Source organism: Adiantum capillus-veneris, chromosome 2 (genome assembly GCF_014529385.1).
Source record: "Adiantum capillus-veneris isolate H3 chromosome 2, ASM1452938v2, whole genome shotgun sequence".
In the NCBI taxonomy this organism is placed as follows: Eukaryota; Viridiplantae; Streptophyta; class Polypodiopsida; order Polypodiales; family Pteridaceae; genus Adiantum; species Adiantum capillus-veneris.
In genome coordinates this window covers 157,052,017-157,072,815 of record NC_140932.1, presented here as the reverse complement: position 1 = coordinate 157,072,815, position 20,799 = coordinate 157,052,017, and the positions used below count along the sequence as shown (strand labels likewise).

At 42.7% G+C, this 20,799-nt stretch overlaps 1 protein-coding gene across 6 annotated transcripts in view; it reads right to left on the bottom strand.

Annotated features, from left to right (window-relative positions):
* LOC147463924 (uncharacterized) overlaps window positions 1-20,799 on the bottom strand; it is a 260,902-nt gene that overhangs the window by 44,909 nt on the left and 195,194 nt on the right. For all 6 annotated transcript variants that reach the window (XR_015185506.1, XR_015185507.1, XM_086491978.1 and 3 more), the window contains 5 exons: window positions 17,180-17,344; window positions 10,522-12,714; window positions 10,230-10,405; window positions 7,615-7,786; window positions 7,238-7,525 (listed from right to left, as the gene is read on the bottom strand). Coding sequence is in view for 4 of the 6 variants with exons in the window: in XM_086491978.1 (XP_086348104.1) it covers window positions 7,238-7,525; window positions 7,615-7,786; window positions 10,230-10,405; window positions 10,522-12,714; window positions 17,180-17,344 (2,994 nt within the window). In the remaining 2 variants the exon portion in view is untranslated. The remainder of the gene's footprint in view (window positions 1-7,237; window positions 7,526-7,614; window positions 7,787-10,229; window positions 10,406-10,521; window positions 12,715-17,179; window positions 17,345-20,799) is intronic.

Genomic DNA, 20,799 nt, shown 5'->3' with positions numbered 1-20,799 from the left:
GCCTCCTTTGGATATGGGTCAAGAAACCATTGTCGTCTTGATGTAGCAAGCACTCTAATCCTCTGAAGTGCACACTCCGAGACCACAAGCTACAGTCACCTTGCATTGGATGCAAGAAAGTGGACCCTCTTCCTGCACCTAAAAAAAAAGGCACTCTCTCATTTGTGCAAGCTCTGACTACAATCAGAATTTTGAGCTGCATAAATGCTTCCATTCACACTAGGATCTGCAGCTCAAAAGGTACGTGTCAGTTAGCCAAAGGTGCCGACTGTATATCTTGGTGCAAAGTCAATCCCCCCAGCATGAGGCTCAATCTGTTTACATGTACCTCCTCAGGCATGCGACAAAATTGCATTCTCTCCAAAACCCTTAGCGGGACCAGCTGCTACGGGTCCCCAAGCTACAAGTGGTCTAGTACCCAACATATGTCCATGCTCTGTGAAAAGCGAGGGATTCCAGAGCAGAGGCTGTCAAAGAAGCTCCATACAAGCTGGGTATTTGACTCAGGCATGATTGCACCTAAGTAGACTCATGACAAATCTGTCCCCCCATCATCGACTCAATCCAACTCTACCCATATGAAATCCAGCGAGTCTCTGGGTGCCACGACCACCTACTAGGGGAGCTCGGGCCTGAATCCTAGCAAGAAGCTCCTTCCAAAGCCCAACACCTGAGAAGAGTCCACGAATAATGAGCTTCCCTAGTAAGGCCGGCGAGACTAGATCAATGAGCCCAAGACCACCACCCTATGCGGTAGGTAATGTAATGATACTTTTGCGAATCCGGGCTGTCCACCTCTACCAGACCATAAGATGAGCCGTTGTATTTGCTTTATACAAGAACTCAAAAAAGATCCAACGGAAGGAAATGTACCAAATTGTCGCCAAAAGCACCTGGTTGGCCACACAATGTGCCTCGCCAAGGACAGGCAAGCCAAGCTCCAATTTACAAGCTTGCTCCGAATGCTTAGGAGGAGACGGGCAATCTGTTGCTTTGGTGTCAAATAAAGCATGATCTACGAACCCAACTATCACACCCATTTGAAGCCCTCACTAGGGGACTAATCAGGGTGGGTGTCTAATCAATCCAAAATGTGCGCCAATAGATCAGTGCACCAATAGCCATACATAAAGTCTCAAGAAACTGCTCACCTCTCGTCAGATTGGCCTCTCGGCCATTGGAATACAATGCAATGTCATCAGCAAACTTGCCCCCTTGCCCCCCATTGGTGCATCGGCGACCCCCGTCGGCTCCCCCTCATGTGGGGTTGTTGTATTGCTGCCAAGGAAATTCCCGACGACTTGATATATATATATATATATATATATATATATATATATATATATATATATATATTACTATTTGGATGTTTTGATCTCTAGCGCTTCTAGTATTTTTTCTCTAACTTGACAATTGCTAGCCTTTATTATGGTTGAGTATGCCCATCACCTCCGGAGAGTGATAGAAACTCAGCTCGTTGGTTTTATAGAGTACGTTTAAAGCATGAATGAACTCTATACAAGCATGCACCTACTCTTGGACACTGACGACTTGAGTAGGATGTCATAACTGTTGTCCAAGCTATGCATGATAAATGTGATAGGCTTATTCTTCCTGTTTGGACAAGCAACGAAGTTGAGGTAACATATTATCAAGTTTGGATCTTTGTACTTTTATTTTTAGCCTCTTCTTTGTAGGTTTGTAGTAGTATGCATTTCTAGTATTTAGCTTACATTAGGTCTTAAGAATTTGTTCCTTTAGAAGTTGTTGTGTGGAGTCTGATTTCTAGGATTAAGTCTTTGAGATGTCTTATGCTTTTTAGTTCAAAATTGACTACTCGTTTCAAGTTTTAGCCAAGTAAGCTAGTTCAACTTATTTTGTGTATGCCTTTTCTAATTTTTAAAATAAAAAAACTTGTTTTTTCTAGTTTTGTTTTATAGCAAATAAAGTGTTTTTTTCATTTTTCCCTTGTGTCTCTTGCTTTTGTAGTTTTATCCCCTCTTATAATTTGTGAGTTCAAGACTATTCTCAACTTATTTTTCAGCTATCTAGCAGACATGCAAATGTTTTTTATTTTCGTCCAATGGTGACCAACTGTTGAGCTTCATGGAGATCTATTGAGAGGGTGTGTATATCCCGATAGCCACCGATCTTATATTCATGTGTCGATGTGATTTTATGTGTGTATTACTTCTCTTTCTAGTTTCAAATATAATTTTTTACAAATAATGGGTCTTTTCATAATATTGGATTTATTATGATCGATTTGGTAGAGTTTTTTTTTTGCCTTTTTTTTTGGTTATGTGAGTGATGTTTGTCTTTATTTATTTACTTATTGTATTTTGTTTTTGATTTTGTGTTTATTTATTTGTTTGTTTGTTTGTTTTTTAGTTGGTTGTGATAAAGTTATAAGACATAACTTTGTAGAATGCATGTTTTCAATTTATAATTGTTTCTCTTAAAACTCTTAAAAATTAAAAATAACATCTTAATTTGGATCCTTTGGATCAAGGGTTTCTTGTGTGATTTCGTGAAATATCTCTTGTGAGAGAAGAGGTTTTAAGTAGTGATTTTAGCAAGGGATCACAAGCACTCAATTGCATGCTATTGTTGATGATCTTTTGAGTGTAGCAAGCAACCTTATTTAAGGACCTCACTGCTTGACAGCAACCTTGCTATATAAATGAGTCCTGTGGTTAGCACCAATCTATCCTTAGGATCTTTATCCTTGAGGCGGGTGTTGATTTGAAACATTGACCTTACTACCAAAATGAAAAATACTTTTACTTCTTTCTTAGTTTCAACCAGCAATGTTGATGACTCTCGGGTACCTCTTTTCGATCCTTCTTTCTTTTCAGTAGCTAGAAGTAGTCATAATTTGTATCAAAAAAGGTTTAAGTTTTTAGCTAAGTTTAATTTGAAGAATTTGCATGTTTTTGGTAATGGTCCTATTCGTTTCTTTTAAGGATGTCTTAGCTAGTACTCATTACAAAAGCTATTTCATAAAAGCTCTCAATCGTTTGAGGCGTTTAAGGAAAAAAACATCTTATGGTAGATTGTTCTTTAAGTCCGGTCCATACCCCTCAAGTTATTTATGTAATTTCTAGTATTCATGATAGTTCTATAATGTATGTTGGCCAAACCTTTCGAACAGCTTTTGTCTATTTTTAGGAACACGTAAGAGAAGCAAGAAAAGTCCACAAAGTAAAAGCACCTTACATGAAAGTGTTAAACCCTTGTATAATGCAATAGCAAAACATGGCTTTGAGTCTTTCTGTTGTTTTCCTATTGAGCACAGAGAATGTAATTTTAGAAACTCTAAAGAGTTTTATAGATCAGCTAGGCCTCGAGAGTTGTTTTGGATGAGAACTTTGCATGCCTTTTTCCCTAAAAGTTTCAACTTGGAAGGAAAGTATTTTTACATAAAAATAAGACAATTTACCACAAGAAACCTATGCTTTGACAAATGCATCCCAAACCCGAGTTAGTTCTTCCTACAAGACACTCTAAAAGAGCTTGGATTCCTAAAGGTTCTTGTTCAGATCCACCTTCTATCCCTCGAATCAATCCAGTTCTCTTGCACAACACTATTTCTATGGAGTTCAATCTCTAGAATTGAGAATGATGGCCCTTCTAACCATAGAGTTTTTGCATATAGGGATTACAAACGGAGATTGATTTACCTATCTAGAGCCCTGGAGCTGGGTTCTTTTTCTCATAAATTATTTGAGAGGTATAATATAAGGATCCTATTTAAACTCTTGTATACCTTTGAGAACTACTCTCATGAAGATTTGGTGTTACCAAAAGTCTCATAGTACAACTTCGAGTACTGTTAGGTAAATTTTTGAACTCCAAGTGCCTTAGTCCAAAGAAAGATTTGTTGATAACTATCTTTACCTCTCCTAACTTAGACAAGATTGGATTAAGCTCTATTTTGAGATTTTAAGAAGCTTTGGATGCTCTCCCTCTTTGTGTGAAAAAGGTCGTGGCTTTTAAATATGTGAAAACTTTAGGACAAAAAACTTTCAACTATAATGACATCGGACGTAATCTTAAAAAGCAAGAAAGGCTAGCAATCTCAGGTATTGATTGCCCTTGTAGTAAAGCTGCCTTTTCTTCTTACGTAAATGGAGCTTTGGATCATGTAGTTACTGGCGATTGCTCTATTCTTCCTGTTAATTCCTTGAAAGACCCTTTCTCTAGAGGTACTAAATATAAGCTCCCTTCCTCAGATGACTCTTGCCTTCTCAAAGCCATAGAGAGGAATTTCTAGTTTCGTAGTAAAGCTCGAGGAGTCTTTAGGAGTTCAAGGTGTTTTCACGCATTGGAAGTCAGAAAGCTTCTTTGAAATAAGCATCTTGCTCTAGGAACTTTTCTTCAGTAAGGAATAGCTTATCTTCTTTGGATCATTATGTTCATAGGAAATTTCATCGTGATTTTGTGATCTCTTGTGTAGATAAGTGCTCTAATAACTTTGTTGTTATGTGCAAAAATATTCTATTTAGAATGCTTGTTAGGTAAAGTAAACTCTCAAATTTACAATGGTTCTGATATTTCAATGCAAGAGGTTATTTTGAAACATAGACTTTTAAACCTGTTTTGTATACCATTTGAAAGTTCCACAAAATTCCTATAAAACCTAGATTTATAGCTGCTTCTTGTAACACCTCTTTGACCGAAGTTTCCAAATGGTTTACTTATTGTTTCAAAGTCATTTTACCTAGTGTGAATGAGCTGTGAAAAAATCTGCTAAAGAAAGCAGATGTACCTATCGATTCAAGTTGGATTTTAAATGATTCAGTAGGTATGATTCCGATCATAAAGTTTTTGAACTCTTCAAGAAGCATTAAGGAGAAATCTTCTCCTTTATGTCTCTAAACTTTTGACTTTACAACGAAGCTAAATTTGGAGAACCTTCAATTCAGAATCAAGTCTCTTATTTCAAAAGTTTTCACATACAAGCTTGAGAAGGATAGGTATAAGGCATTGCTTGTAGAAAAGTCAGGCTTGAACTTTGACTTTTTATCATTAAAAAGTAATAATGTAGACGTAGACAAAGGAAGAAAAAGATTCACTAGGATTGTAGATGACATTGACATCATAACTTGGTTAGATTTTCTTTTGGATAATTTATATATAACTGTCAATGACTTTCTTTTCAAGCAAACAATTGGTATCTCTATGGGCACCAATTGTGCTGTTTTTCTTGCAAATCTTTATCTTTTTATGTATGAGTGATTTTATGGAGGGTCTTGTCCTTATTGACATTTACCTAATATTTTTGCACAAGTTATGTAATGTAAGACGATTTGTAGATGATCTTTTTGTTCCTCACGTTCCTTCTTTTCAAGATTTTAGGTACTTGAATTTGAATTCTCTAGGTGGAGGAATTTATCCCAAGGAGTTTTGTGAAGTTAACTGTACCACGAATAGTGATTGTTGTGCCTTTTTAAACCTTAAGATTTTTCAGACTTCCTTAGGATTGGAAGTAGATATCTATGATAAATGCCTTGAACCTGAATATGCCAATCTAATTATCATCTGTATGTCTCACATTTCTTCGAACATTTCTCTTTTAGCTAAGTACGGTGTCATTTGCTCTCAACTAATTAGATTTTCTCGTCTTTGTTCTAGTAAATCTGCTTTTATTGTTTAGTTGTGCCATCTTATTTCTTTACTCGTTGAGAAAGGATACTCATTCAAAAGAATCATGAAAAATATTCGTTCATTTTTACATCGTGGTAAGTTTATTTTCAATGTGAGACTCCTTTGGAATTTTCAAAATAATCAGTAGTAAATTCAATAAAAGTAGGAGCTTAAAAGCCGACTTATTGTTTGACTTAGTAACACACTATTTGGATGTTTTGATCTCTAGCGCTTCTAGTATTTTCGCTCAGGCTTAACAAACGCTATGGCTGAGTATGCCCATCGCCTTCAGAGGGTGATAGAAACTCAGCTCGTTGGTTTTATAGAGTACGTCAAAGCATGAATGACTTCTATCCAAACCTGCACCTACTCTTGGGCACTAGCGACGTGAGTAGGGATGTTGTCCAAGATATGCATGATAATGCAGATAATCTTAATCTTCCTGTTTGGACAAGTAGCGGAAGTTGAGGTTACATATTGTCAAGTTTGGATCTTTGTACTTCTTTGATTATTTTTAGCCTCTTCTTTGTAGGTTTGTAGTAGTATTCATTCTAGTATTTAGCTTACATTAGGTCTTAAGAATTTGTTCCTTTAGAAGTTGTTGTGTGGAATTTGATTTCTAGGATTAAGTCTTTGAGATGTCTTATCCTTTTAAGTTTATAGTTGAGTACCCGTTTCAAGTTTTAGCCAAGTGAGCTACTTCAACTTATTGTGTATGCCTTTTTTTTTTTTTTTCTAGTTTTGTTTAATAGCAAATAAAGTTTTTTTTTTCATTTTTCCCTTGTGTCTCTTGCTTTTGTAGTTTTACAAGTGTTTTATTCCCTCTTATAATTCGTGAGTTCAAACTATTCTGAACTTATGAAGGTATATTCACTGAAACATGAGGCAACTCTCTTGCTTTTTTAGTTTTGCAAGTGTTTTATCCCCTCTTATAATTCGTGAGTTCAGACTATTCTGAATTTATGAAGGTATATTCACTGAAACATGAGGCAGATCTCTCCTCACCACGCTCATTCCTCCCCAAGAGACGGTTAGCTTAACTTGTTCCCTTTCAAAGTTTCCCTTTGACAACCACTTCGGATAGGTTTTGAATCAGATGATGTATCAGCTCAGATTTATGAGCTCTATGTTGCTTGTTTTCTACCCCCAATCGTACTGTGATTACTTCACCAAGGCCAATTATATGAGGAACTATATAGTTTCTCTTCATGCTGATGCGGGTTAATCTATAGAAGCAATTCTACAGCATGTACTGGTAGACCAGCTGCAAAAATCCCTTCATCAGAGAATCAACCACCCCCGAATCTCCAAAGCACGATAGGGGTGAATCAAGGAACTTCTCAGGTCTCTACTTGGGGGGGGGGGGGGGGGGGGGGGGGGGGCGCGCGAAGGTCATCCCCCTAGAAGTTCTCTGCACAGAATGCCCACAAGATGTTGCAGGAGGGCAAGGAATTGGAAAGGGGTAAATCGTGCTTACGCATATCTATGTGATATTACTCGAGGGTTTTCTTCACTTTAAGGATTCCTCGCTAGTAATATAATCCCACATCACTAAAACAAAGTGTGTGTGTCCTTCCTACCAACTTACCTTTTGCTCCTCCTTTGGCTCCAATTTCCCTTGTAGTGGGGTGATAGTGAAGATTTCAGAAAAGGATCTCTTCATGCAGAAGTTGAATAAAACTGGATACTTCCCCTTATTCTGAAGAGTCAAGGTTTTCAACAACTCTTCTGCAACTCTTAGAATGCCAAAGTCTAGGGTATTTGGATCTTCGTGACAGTTCTCGTTCTTAACCACAATGTCAATTTTGTATGCTTCAGCTGTTACAGCTAAAAGGAATTCCTGGGCTGGTTTGTCCAGAGTTTTTGCATAAAAAACCTAAATCAATAACACAAACCAAATCAGTAAGAATGAAGCAGCTCACTTGATCAATTTCCATACGTAGAGGGGCTTGCAAAAGAAAATACCTGAAGCCTGAAATGCTCTTTCAGAATCTTCTCTAGGATGGATGAAAAAGAAATATGAACTGAATTAGTACACATTGCACCTAGTACGCCATGTGTCTCAGAGAAAGCAAATTCGGTTGCTGAGTTCTCCAACCCAATAAATCTCCAATGAATAGGTAGTGAACATGTGTTCCTGCAGTTCATAAAGAGAACATAAGCCACGATTTCATAGAGAATACATGTAAGAAATTTGCTGGCCAATTCAAAAGTAAATCAGTCCATGATCCATGGAGCCAACATAAAGAAAAAACAAGGATCTCTTAAAATTGCGCATTGGATGCTGGATAGAATATCTCCTTCCAATTGTGGGATTTTGACTATTGCAAGAGACTTAAATAATCTAGAGGCTTTTCACTTTATAAACCCAGTCCAAATCTGAAGAAGATATGCTGTTGACATGCATCCTCTTTTCTTGCTTGCATCCACTTTTCTTGCTGATCCTCTCGTGCGCTCCGTGCTAGAGCCAGGATTTGTGCATGCACCAGAGTGTGGCCTCCTTGCTGCAATGTGGTCCTAGCTCCTACCTACCCTCTTCCTACCCCTTCCTTACTGACTTAACCTGACAAAGAGGAATTACAGCTAACGGGTGCATCTTGCTTAGTATGCTTTGGAGAGTTTGGCTCCACATTTATGGTAGATCTGCAGTCCTTTTTCAGCTTACTTAGCACTTGTAGTTTCCTTTCACAGTTTTCAGTGTTTTCTCTCACTGGGTCTTGTGGCGGGCAACCTGTAGCAGGGCTATAGTGTCACTTGCATGGGACATACAGTTAGTTATAGTTGGTCTAGGGTTCACATTGGACGGACTCTTGCTTGGGTAGTGACACGTGGCAGTGGTACTAGTCTAGTGGACACTGTGGCCAAATCACCACCACCACAGATTGGAGATAGACGTAGCTGGACGGGGATACTTTGCTAGCCGTTGGTGGCTCTTTATGACGGTACAGATGAGTGATTGATTCTAGTCGTCGTAGGCATCATCTACTTTCTATCGTCTAGCATCTTGAGTCTTGTGTCTTGTATCCATCATGGCACATCTGCACTCTCCCTGCACATTGGAGCCTTGACACCCCCATTGACCTGTGAGTTCTGGGCTTGGAGCTGAGTGTGCTGCAGCCAAAGTCTGTACTGGTTCCATGAGTTAGTCGAGTTCCATGGTGTTCTGAGTCTATTGAGTCTATTGTTGTGTCTTTGGGTTGCTCGTTCCATTGATGTGTTGAGTTTTCTTTCTGCTGGAGTGAGGTTCACGCATATTTCACTGAGGAGATCCATTGTAGAGAGCACAACACCCTTTTCTTGCTGCAACCGAAATGGGAAAATTTCCTCGACAAGAACATCAGAAGCTGGGTCGAAACCATGGTACCACTGTTGAAAATGGACTCTGATTGCTCAGATGGCCAGAGGGCTCATCGAAATGACCTTGGTTGCCATCTTGGGAGTCTCAAACTCGATTTGGTAGTAGCCATGCCTAAGGAACTGCACAACGATGATCTTTCCCACCTCTGAGAGACGGGGGGCCCAGAGGAGATTGTGCACCTCGTCTCTGCTAGGTAGGGTGTTGATAATCTTACAGATAACAAAGGTGGCTAGGGGGCGCTCCACCTCTGTTGCAATTCTGGCTTGCTCTGTTGGCGAGAGAGCAAGTCGGATGGTAGGCTCGGCAGTGTCAAGAGAGGGGGGCTTGAGTCCCTCTGAGGTGAAAAGGAGAGGCCTCCATCTGTGTCTGCTATTATGAAGAGAGCAGTGCTTTGCTTCCTACAAGCCCACTTGAGGTGGCCCAAGACAGCAAGGCAAAAAAAGGATGCAAGGAGCGGGGCCCGGGGGGGGGGGGGGGGGGGGGGGGGGGGGGGGGGTTTGCACGTAGGAGGAGGCAGCTGGGCAAGAGGGGAAATGGTGCAAAGGGGGAGATGGGAAGTGGGAGCAGCAGCAGCAGCAGCAAGCAATCAACCATGGAAAATCGCTAGTGATGAAATTATCAGACTTGCAGGATTTGTGGACTCGCTAGGAGCAGAAAGGCTGGTCGTTCACTTTGTTCACTTTTGCAAGGCATTCCTTGAGGATTCCTCTCAGCAGTAAAAGAAAAATTTGTAAAAAGATCTGTTTGGGCCATCTTCCTGTTCATATCTTTCATGATTCATTCCCGATCCCTTCTTTGTATGGTTCCTTTATTGTGGAACACAGTATATTCATCACTCATTATCTCCAGGTCGAGCATTTTTGACTTTCTACTCAATTCACTTTTTGCACTTGTGGATGTAGATAGTTTATGACAGGCTCTCTTGGAAATTTTGGTCTCATAGGTCATTTTTGCCTCTTGAAGACCTTTTTCCTCGTTCTGCCCTCAGTCATATCTCACCAAATGGGCCCATAATCCGTAAAACTGAAATCCCTCCTTCATGAGAGAAAGCAAAGGTCTTTAGTGTGGTGGCACAACTTACATACTTTTCTATTATCTCTAAATGGTCCAGTCATATTCAGATTATGATTAATGGTATAAAGTCATGATTGTAGAGTTCAGTGTGTACAAAAGGAACATCTGAACATGCTAGAGAGTATTGATTTCAACTGCCACAGCACACCTGATTGTAATGTCCTTTTTTTCTAGCAGCCCCACTTGAAGACGCTCGAAATTCAAAGATGATGGATCCAAGTTGGCTCGGGGAACATCAGATAAGCATCTCAGTTTAAACTGTACGTGCTCAGGATTATCTGTAACTTTGCATACAAGCTTCCCTTCCAGAATTCCAAGCTGGTCCTGCAAATGCAGCACAAATCCAAAGTCTATAAATTTTCTTGTCTTTCCAATCTCTGTCCTTAGACAGCACAATGAACCAGTCAATCAAAAGGCATAGTCTACAATCTGCATTGCACCTGCTTTGGGTAACAATAAATCCTTAAGTCCTGCTTTTCTTCGATTTTAAGATCCATAGAGGGTGGATGAAGGAAAAATGTCGGCTGTTTACTGGACTTTTGACTCGTTGCTGATGGTAAGTTTGAAAGTATATCAAAGTCAACATGAAGATCAAAGAGTCCAGTGTTATGTATTGTTAACCTTATCGAGTGTTCAGAATCCTGAATACCAGGAAATCCTTCTGGGTTCACTCCAGCTGGAATGGCACCAAAATCAAGCATCTGATCCTTCCTAAAACTTAGGATTTGATTCTGAGAAAATGAAGGATGTAATATGCTTGGCAGTGAAATTTTCTTCAATTCACAGCTTATATGGGGGCGTGCACACTTAGCTCTGCAACGGAAAGATGCTTTGCCAGGTGCATTGACCATTTGGAATAAGAAAGTATGGTCAAAATCTTGCTCTTCAATGGCCCAAAATCGCAGTAATAGACTCATCTTGGAATGTGGTGGAATTATCCATCGACTTTGCTTTGTTAAACCTTCAGGAATTATACTCAGAGCCGAGGAATCTTGAGAGGCATCAGCAGACAGGATGACCGGACTGTCCTTTCTGCCACTGCTTTTTTTGGTACCAACAGTTTTTGTGCTTACACTCACCTTGTCATCAAGGATGCTTCCTGCATCTGATAGTTGATCAGTGTGCATTTGCCCTTTAATTCTAGCTTTTTCTGCTGGATTTGCTAATCTTCCTGTATTCTTCCCTCCATCTTTCCCTTTCTTGGAAGAAGCAATATCCACTTCCTGCTTTGAAACAGGTGTCAAAATGGAAAAATTGTGACTCAGAAACTCCGGGCAGCTGGGTCTTACTGGTGGTCTTTTGATTACTTGATAAGTACAAGGCATGGGAATCTGAGTGCTTACTCCAGGTGAAGGGAGAACTCTAAGCTCATCTTCAAAAACTTCATTGATTTCTTGCATGCCATTGATCCAACAGATTCTTACCTTGTTCTGAACATCATTTTCCAAGCTGTCACCTTTCTGACCATGCAGAAGATTGTAGAGGACAGGTTCTGATCGGAAAAAAAGGTCCAATACTTCTTGTGAAGGAAATCTTGTCAAAAATGGGTAAGTTGACAGATCTGGTGCTTTATCTAGCACAGAGTTATGCTTCTCTTTTGCGTGGTCAATATCTGGAATCTGTGCATATCGATAGGCCAAAGAATCTTGCTCAAAGTTGATGATAAGGACATAAACCAATGGGTTTCCAACCCAAACTCTGATACCCTGCTGTTCCCCTGTTTGTGTACTTGAGGTGATATCTGTTTGGAGTGGCGCAACCGAAGATTGGAGCCCCACAGAGAGCAAGATACATCTTGCAATGGCTGCTGAGTTTAGGAACTGTGTATGGAGGCCATCAAATATTACTCCATGATTACAGTCAGCCTGCTTTAGCCGTTGCCTGATTTTATCAATTAATTCTCTCTCGTGAAGGGTAAAGTCCTGCATTAAGGTGCCTACATCTTGTAACCTATCATTCTCTTCACCATCACCTTGTGCGTTGACGAAAATCCCAGGCACAACCTGACGCACATCAATGACAGGAAGGTTGAACTTTAGACTCAACAAATTTCCTTGCGTTGTTTTACCACTTAGAGGAGGTCCATGCAGTATGAAAATTGGTGTATCCAACTCTAGTACTGGAAGCTCTGTAATGAAGTTTTCAACAGGTTCGTCTTTGGGTTTCTTTGCGCTGGCCCCTTTTTTGGAGGGAAGAATTTTCTCCTTTGCAGCCTTCCATGAATCTCTTGGAGCTTGTCGCTGTGGGGGATTAGTTGTCTGAGTTTCAGTAGGCATTAGTTCCTTCCAAAACGGTTGCCCAGCTTGACGAGGAGGCAGAAGGAAGAAACCCTCCTCATTGAAAGTTTTATTCTCACGGAGGATGTTTTCTTCTTCTATATACTGAGCATCATAATCTAAGGAGTACACTTCAATGAGCTGATCAGAGCTGTTGACTAAATCCATGGTACACTGGGCTGGGGGCATTCCTTTGGGGATGATGGGGGCTAATTGCACTTCTGTTGGCTCGATGCTGAATGGTAGATTATAGCTGTGTCCCTTGCAAGATATGTATCTCAAACTTGAACTATGGAGGATCTTCATAGGAAGCTTAACAAAGTACGAATGCAATCTATGCACTGGCATAAATCGAACCTGCAATTTATATACAACACAAAATCACTGACAAATATGTGACAAACCTAACCTTCTCTCAATTTAAAGAATGCTACTGGTAAATTTGGATACAATCGAGCAAAAGTAAGAGTTTTCCAACGTTTCGTTTCGAAGTCTTTCAATTGCCGAATAGAGATCGCTCGCTGCTGCTGCATTCACCCTCCCCCCCCCCCCCGCCCTTTCCCCTTCTTCCCCCTTTTTGCCCTCTTGTTGCAGCTTCTCGTTGGGTGTCATCAGTGGCTCCTCGGATTCATCTATGAGATTCGCTCCAGCAGGAACACTCTTTTTTTGCCCTCATTTGCAGTAGCAAAAACAGATGGAACTTGTGCTCTGCCTCAGAGGGACCCAGATGAAGTCCCCTTGTCCAACCCCGCCGAGCCCACCATCCGACTTGCTTTGTCCCCAGCAGAGCAAGTGAGCCTTGCAGCCGAGGTCAAGCGCCTGCATGCCACCTTTGTAATCTGCAAGATCATTGGTGGTCGACCTAGCAGAGGCAAGGTGCGCGACCTTCTACAGACCCGTCTCCTAGCAAAGGTGGGAAAGCTCATCGAGACAACTTCTCGAGCGAGGGTACTACCAGATCGAGTTTGAAATTCCCGAGATGGCTGCCAAGGTCATTTCGATGAGCCTGTGGCCATCCTAGCGGTAAAGGCTCATTTTTGACAGTGGCTCTATGGTTTCGACCCAGGTTCAAATGCTCTTGCCAAGGAAGAAGATTTGCCCATTTCACTTTGCTTCCCGAGCCTGACAAGAGAGTACCTTCCGCTTCTTTCCAAGATTGGTTCTGAGATCAGGACAGTCTTGAAGACCCTGTGCACGGTAGCCTCAGTTGCTGCCAAGGCTGCAAGTATTCCCACAGTACGCGTTTTGGCTCGAGACACCCACACCCTCCCCAAGGTAGTCCTCGTACCTAGGGTGAGTGGCGAGTGGATCTGCCAGAGGATGGGTTATTCGTGACTCCCAAACTAGTGCTTCATTTGCAGACAGATGAGCCACTTAGCGAAGGCTTGTCCTCACAAGAGATCTCGACCCGCGTCTCATGCTTAGCCCCCCAAGGCTGAACTTTCACAACAGACAGGTACCCAGGACACAGGTTCGCACCTCGTCAGAGGCTAATCACTAGCTAGCTGAGGCTGGCAGCACGTGCACGACCGTCGTCGAGAGGAAAGGGATTGCCATACCACCCCCCCTAGTGGATGAGCTCAGGAGCATTGGTTTTTGACAAGGAACCATTTTGACCCTTTGAAACAAGATTCCCCTTAGGAGCCTCCTTCCACCTCAACTTCACGACTGTAAAGCCCTCCCTCCCCCCCACCTACCGACTCCTTTGTCCCTCTCCCTCCTTGCCCCCCCACCTCCCTCTCCCTCGCTCGGCCCTCAACTTCGTCACCCGACCCATTCCGCACTCCTCCTCCAACACAAGGGACTAGACACTCATCCGCAGCTCGACGCTCTCTTGGTAGTGCTTTCTCTACAAGCAAAATGGTTCACGAGACAATCCTACTTGAGGATGCCACTTCTGGTACACGCATCTCTTCTTTTGTGTCAGTCCCCCATGGGTTGACCAGTTTTGACATTGGCGACCCATCTTCTGACCTTGAGGCAACTTATTTCCAAGTACGCGTTCTTTCTCTAGCCGCTAGAGGCACCGAGGATTTGGATAAACTGGTAGGCTTTTCCTTCTTGTTGTGTGGCGGGGATCACACATAGTGGACTTTGCACACAGTCCTTGACTGGCTTCAGGTCACAGGGGACCTGGGGGTGATAGATTTGATACAGACACTTTGGTCGCTAGCCAAGTTCAGCGTGACACTACCGGATGCATCTGGATGTAGGCACATTGTGGTTCACTCAGAGTACCCCTTGATTCTTGGACAGAGGATGTAGCCCTACGGACTGCACACTCAGCTTGAACCCGGGCGGGATATTCACTACAGACACGCCTATCTCGGGGTCATTTGGATGCGGATTACTCCCCATTGAAGCCGGCCTCGAAGATAGCGAGGTTGGTTGTTGTTGTAGCATCGGTCTTTTCTCACTGATCCCATGAGGATTGTCTCACGGAATGTGAAGGTTTACGTGGACCGCAGTTTCAACGTGTGAGGGGTTGCTTGCGTCAGAAGATTCAGAGATGCTGCAGAGTAGGGAGCGTGAATCTATTTTGGATAGATCGCTTCTACGCGAGTGATTGTATCTGTGACATGGGAGGATCTGTATGTATTTTGGCAGGGACTACCTTTTCAGATCATGCACCAATGATGTTTTCTGTGGCATATAGATAGAGGACTGGAGTGCCATGTTGCGCATCCCGAGAGGATTTTACTCGATAGAGCGCTCAGAGAGCGGGTGGTGGTGCTTTGGATAGAGAGTGGCCACTCAAGGCACCCTTGCTAGTAGAGTGGCCACTAGACTTGCTGAGCTTAGGCGTTTCTTCCTCCACGAGTTTGCAGCTCGCTTGGATGCAACCAAGAAGGAGGAGAAGCGTCTCTGACAGGGCATTGCTTCCCTACAGTGGATGCAAGAGTGCCACCCTGATAGTCCTTGGTTGGAGGAGAAAATGCAGCAGGCTCAACAGGAGCTGATCACCATTGAGGAGCGACAGCTTGAGTTTGCCTTCCATCATCACACATTTTAGTGGACCCAGGTGGGAGACAAAGTTACTGGTGAGTTACATCTGAGTTCTTGTCAGGTATCTGGGAGCGTTTGCGGGATAACACACAGTCGAGGAGAGTTAGCATGTTTTAGTGGCTAGTTGTGCATAGAGCTGCTGCAGTTGGGAGTTGGTTGGTACACAACGGCTTCTCGGCAGCATGTTCAGCATGTGTATCATTGGAGGCTCAATGTCACTATCTGTGGGACTTCCCCATGGCATAACAAGTTTGGCTTCAAATTCTTCGGCTGATGCCAACACTCTCCATAGCCCGCCTGTACACTTGGGGTTCCACACTCACGGGCCCAGCGCTTCGATTTGAGATGGCTTCCATCAGCAGGATGGTAGTGATTCACGGGATCGGCCTACACTCCAACCTGCCACATAGCTCATCATCTAGGAGTGGTGCAGTGATAGAGAGTGGTGTCGGGAGCTCATCTACGGCCTAACACACTGTTTCATCTAGCGGGCCCGCTGCTTTTGCATCTTCGAGGCTCGCCTTGTCCCATCGGTAGAGACTATTCGTGACATTTGGCTGGAGCTGATCCATACACTTAGGGGCCAGTTTAAGAGACTTCAGGGCAGCTTTGACTGCATGTGGGAGCACCGTGAGACTTTCTTGCGACTTTGGCGCCCAGGCCCTTTCTTCACCATGGTTCAGGGCCTACCTAGATGTCATTACCGGCCACCAATGTGGTTGTTTCCTCCTCCCATCCTTGATTTAGCCCTCATTGTATATATCTTGTCTTTTTAGGGAGAGAGTCTCCCCATGTTTCTGATGTAGCCCTCTCTAGCAGAGACCGGTTGCAGCCCTTTTAACAGTTTTATTAACTAATGGAAGGATCTTTTTGTTGTAAAAACAAAAAGTAAGAGTTTTCTTTAGAGCATGATCGTCACCTTTTGGGGTTGTTGCACTATTGCACATATCTCCTATTTAAAAGAAAAGTTTTTTTTTATCGAAAATAGTTAGTTAACTAGTTCTAAAGAGCTTCCTTGTACATGCCCTGAATATAATTATGTATGAGTGCCTGTTACTCAGCTTGATAAAGCATGTCCTTATCAATGTCATACAATGGCTTGATGCAGGTGAGGCATTTGCATAAGATGCATGATTCTAACAAACGTTGAACAGAAAACAACGAATTGAACAAGTTTAACGTCTGAAGATAAATAAGGTCGTCACTTATTATTAAGAAGGATGCAGGCAACCCTGATGAAAATGTTTCTGCTCGATACTTCTTGGCAAGAGCCTCTTCACATCACTTTGTTATGCTTAGGACTATTGATTGCAAAATATTTCAACACAGAGATTTATGTCAAGCTCTATCGATATTTCTAGTAGGTTTGGTTTGAGCCTACTTAGCATGTGAACATGCAGGTCAAGACTTGTGTAACTAGGTGAGAGCCCGACTAGGTTGTTTGTTGGGCCGATTATATTTGAGCTAAAATACATGCATGCCCCACAGACGTGTGAGCACACATTGTTTCAAGAGATGGGACTTTTTGAGCGACTTTCACATGGCACACTCCCTTTGAATGACATCCGTTGGGCGTTACAAAGTAATGATTTACCTCATTTTAAATTGACATTATGAAGTAGAGAGTTTCATGTCAGTTGCCTGATATATACTTCAATTCTAAGCATCAGGATCAACGAATTATCAATACACTGAGAACATAATTTTTTCATGAATGAAGATTGAGGTCATATGATTGACCAACAATTTGTTTATGTTTTTGACAATTTAGATTCTTTGATAGCTTATTAGTGACTAGTTTTTCTCTAAATGATACCTCCAAATTGAAGCACTCATTGGGCAAGACCGTTCCAAGGCTAGGAATACAACGAAAAGCTGCAAAATCACGTATGCTTGCAAAATCACTGATGTTTGGCTCAGGCTTTAAAATCTCCCATGCACAAGGAACCTTTCCATTGTTATGGAGTTGCACATAAATGCTCTGCAAACAACATTGCAAAACATATGATCAATGGAAACAAGAGAGATCAATGGAACAAAAGACCATAGACAATTATTCAATAGTAACACTGATACAGGATACCGTGACAATGTTGAGCTGCTTAGAAGGAAAATTCAAAGATAGATAAATTACCATTTCTTGTGTTTGCATAAAGATGTATATTTTTTTTAGCTTTCAAGTACCTGTTCCCATAACTGTTTTTTCCTTCTTGTGGAAAAAGAACCTTCTATTATATTTATGTTTAGAATATATGCACCAAGATGTCGAGTGTATATTCCACATGTGGAAGAGAAAAGAAACAGAAACAATAGGTTTGTTTTGTGGCACAAAATATCTACATGGGCAAATATTTTCAAGGGGAGTAGGATACTGCAATGACATGATTTAGCTTGTCAAGTCATTGCACAGCTACAGGAAGAAAGAGAAGAGAGAGAGGGTAGAATAGATAGGGCCTCTTATATGAACCGCAAAGATTCTAGTATGTGCACCATGCAGAAAAATCAGTGTGAGGTGCCAAGAAGCAGTATATATATATGTATATATATATGCATAAAGTGTTTGAAGAGTAGAGTGCCTTAGGTAGAGGGTCAATGATAAAGCCTGACAGTTTTAACCATTGACAAGGTGTAACAGTTGATCGACAAGAGTTTCCAGTTGAAGAGCCCCTTGAGGGAGAATTTCTTTCACAGTGAATGCCCCTTGCCAAGCTGGTACTAAACTTCTAGCCTTCTTCACATATCTGGATTGATATAGCAGCACCAAGCACTCCTTACCCAAGTTGAAACTGTGTAAATGTCGGTCATGCCAGGCATTTCAACAAAGTTGCGCAGCCTTCAAAGCTTGCGCAGACAGCACTTTTGTCCCTTCGAGCAGACTAAGGGGAGATAGATGTGAGGATTGCAAACCAACATCCACATGAATTGTGCCCACCCTTGGAGAACCTGCATTGAATTCAAAGGGAGCAATAGCTTCTATTCTGAAAGTCAATTTAGATGGAGTGTGCTGGCTTTGAATGCCGTGCGATAAGCCCGAGTAGTTGTTAGGATAGCTTAATCCCAAGATGCCAGGTGTAGATGAAAGGCCTTGCTAAGTAGAGCAATAAGAACCTTGTTTGTGCTCTTTGCCTCACCATTGGCCCTCATGAAAAACATTTGTAGTTAGAGAGTATGGTAGACATCAATTCGTTCACAAAGAGGCTGCCTTGGTCACTAGTGATCTCCAAGGGATATCCAAACCTGAAAAATGTATTTTCACAAAGAAATCTAGCCTCTATAGCCGCAGTGCAGTCGATGGTTCCCACAACTTCCATTTAATGGCGTTGTCCCCTGCGACAAGAATGTACTTCTTATTCCCTACGTTGTGCCATTGGATTGAAAGGACCGACAGGCGTGCGGGCCTTGGGACTGAGAAGATGTAGGGAAATCTCAAGGTGGGGTAAGGAATGAGGTCGATGCAGGTGCTAGAGGGGATGATGAAAAGGAGGCGTCAATTGGTGGTGGTGAGGTACGAGGAGAAGGTCGGTGAGAGGGGGAGGAACTGCCCAAAGGTTTAGCTGGCATAGACTATTGGTCCATATCCTTCTATGTGGACTGCTCTTAATGACAAGAAAAAAACAGTGTAGCAAGGCTACAGTGTCACTTCACAGGACAGGCAGACAGTTGGACAGTTCGTTACAGTTGGTCTGGTTCACACTGGACGGACCCTCTGGGCTGGGGGGTGACACGTGGCAGGGTACCGACGGTGGTCTAGTGGACATCGTGGCCAGGTCACCACCACCACTCAGTTTGGAGATAGACTTAGCTGACTGGACATTTATGAGCCGTTGGTGGCTCTTTATGGTTGTACATATGAGTAGTTGTTTTGGGCCAGTTGCATTATCTTGTACCTAGTCGTCTAGAGTGAGTCTATTCACAGAGCACATCTTCACTATCCCTGCACATCTGAGCCTCGACACCCCCATTGTACCTGTGAGTCCTGGGCTGGAGCTGAGTGTGTTGCCACGCCAGAGTCTGTATCAGTATTTGAGATAGTCGAGTCATATGTTCTGGTCTGCTGTTGTGTCTTTGGGAGCTTTGTTGATGTCTATTGTTTCCTTTCTGTTCAGTCTGTTTGAGTGAGATTGTCACGCACATTGCACTGAGGACCACCCACTGTAGAGAGCACGACACATTATCTGCGCTATAGGTGCTCTTATTTTGGCGATCATGATGGGACCTCAACTGAAATCTCACTCTGTGAAGTGCAAATCTTGAAGCTAGTTGGGTCTATCTAGCTTCGCCTACCTTGCCTAGCTTCGCTGACCTTGCCTTGCACTGTTCTCCTCTAGCTTGGTCCAATTGTTCTCTCGCCTGGTCCAACTGGTCTAGTCCTCTCTCGCCCTGGTCCAACCTGTCCTCGTCCGTGGTCTAGACCTCCTCGACCCTGGTCTAGTCCTCCTCGTCCCTGGTCGAGCCTGGTCTAGTTACTTGCCTGGTCTAGTAGAGTCTAGACCAGTCTTCAGCCAGTTCAAGGTTTTCTTGCACAAAGGTTAGTTGGATTGGTGGTCACTGCATGACACATACAAGGCGGTCAGTCGAGTGTCAAAGCGCACTACTGAGCCCTTGGTACCTAGTAGAAGTCCATCAACCTCATCACCTATACCTCCACATACATCACCCATTCCTTCATCCGCTTCCACATCTTCCAGATCCCCTTCTCCAGTAAAGCTCTCTCCTAGTCTGCTGCAACAGGCTACTGAGCAACAGGCTCAGGCTCAGCAAGGAGCCATGGAGCCGTTGGCTAGCGTTTTTGGCTAAGGTAAACATCAAGTTCCCTACATTCAAACGACTCTCTTCAGAAGATGCTGACGACTATGCAAGGAGGTTTGTATCTCTCTGTAGGGGTCGTGGTCTTAACAAGGAAGATGCTTATTTGGTAGTCTTTCCATCCACCTTGGATGGCTTAGCAGACAAATGGTACAACCAGTTTGCAGAGAACCATTTTGCAACCTGGGCAGCCTTAAGGCAACAGTTATGTGTAGCTTTCAGGCCCGGTGACTACCAGGAGAAGGTGTTGGATGAGTTAGCCAACATGGTGCTCCAGCCAGAGGAGACTTTTGCAGAGCTTATGACTAAGACCAAGTCTCTGGTTACCAAGCTTCCTCAGCAACCCGATGAATTCATGGTGAAGAAGTGGGTGGAGAAGGCGCTTCCCAAAACTTCTCAACAAAAACTCCGAGAGAGTCTCCGACCCGACGCCACTTTGGAGGAGTTCATCGTAGCTGCTACTAGGATAGAGGGGGCTAGGAAGCTGTTCAACAACTCCCCTCACATAGAGACCCCCTCTGCGTTTTCGGAAAGTCCTGCTGATCCATTGACTTCTTTTACGTAGAGAACTTGAAGCCCTATAAATACAACGCGCTCTTCAAGAGGAAAAAAATATCTCTCTTCGCCAGG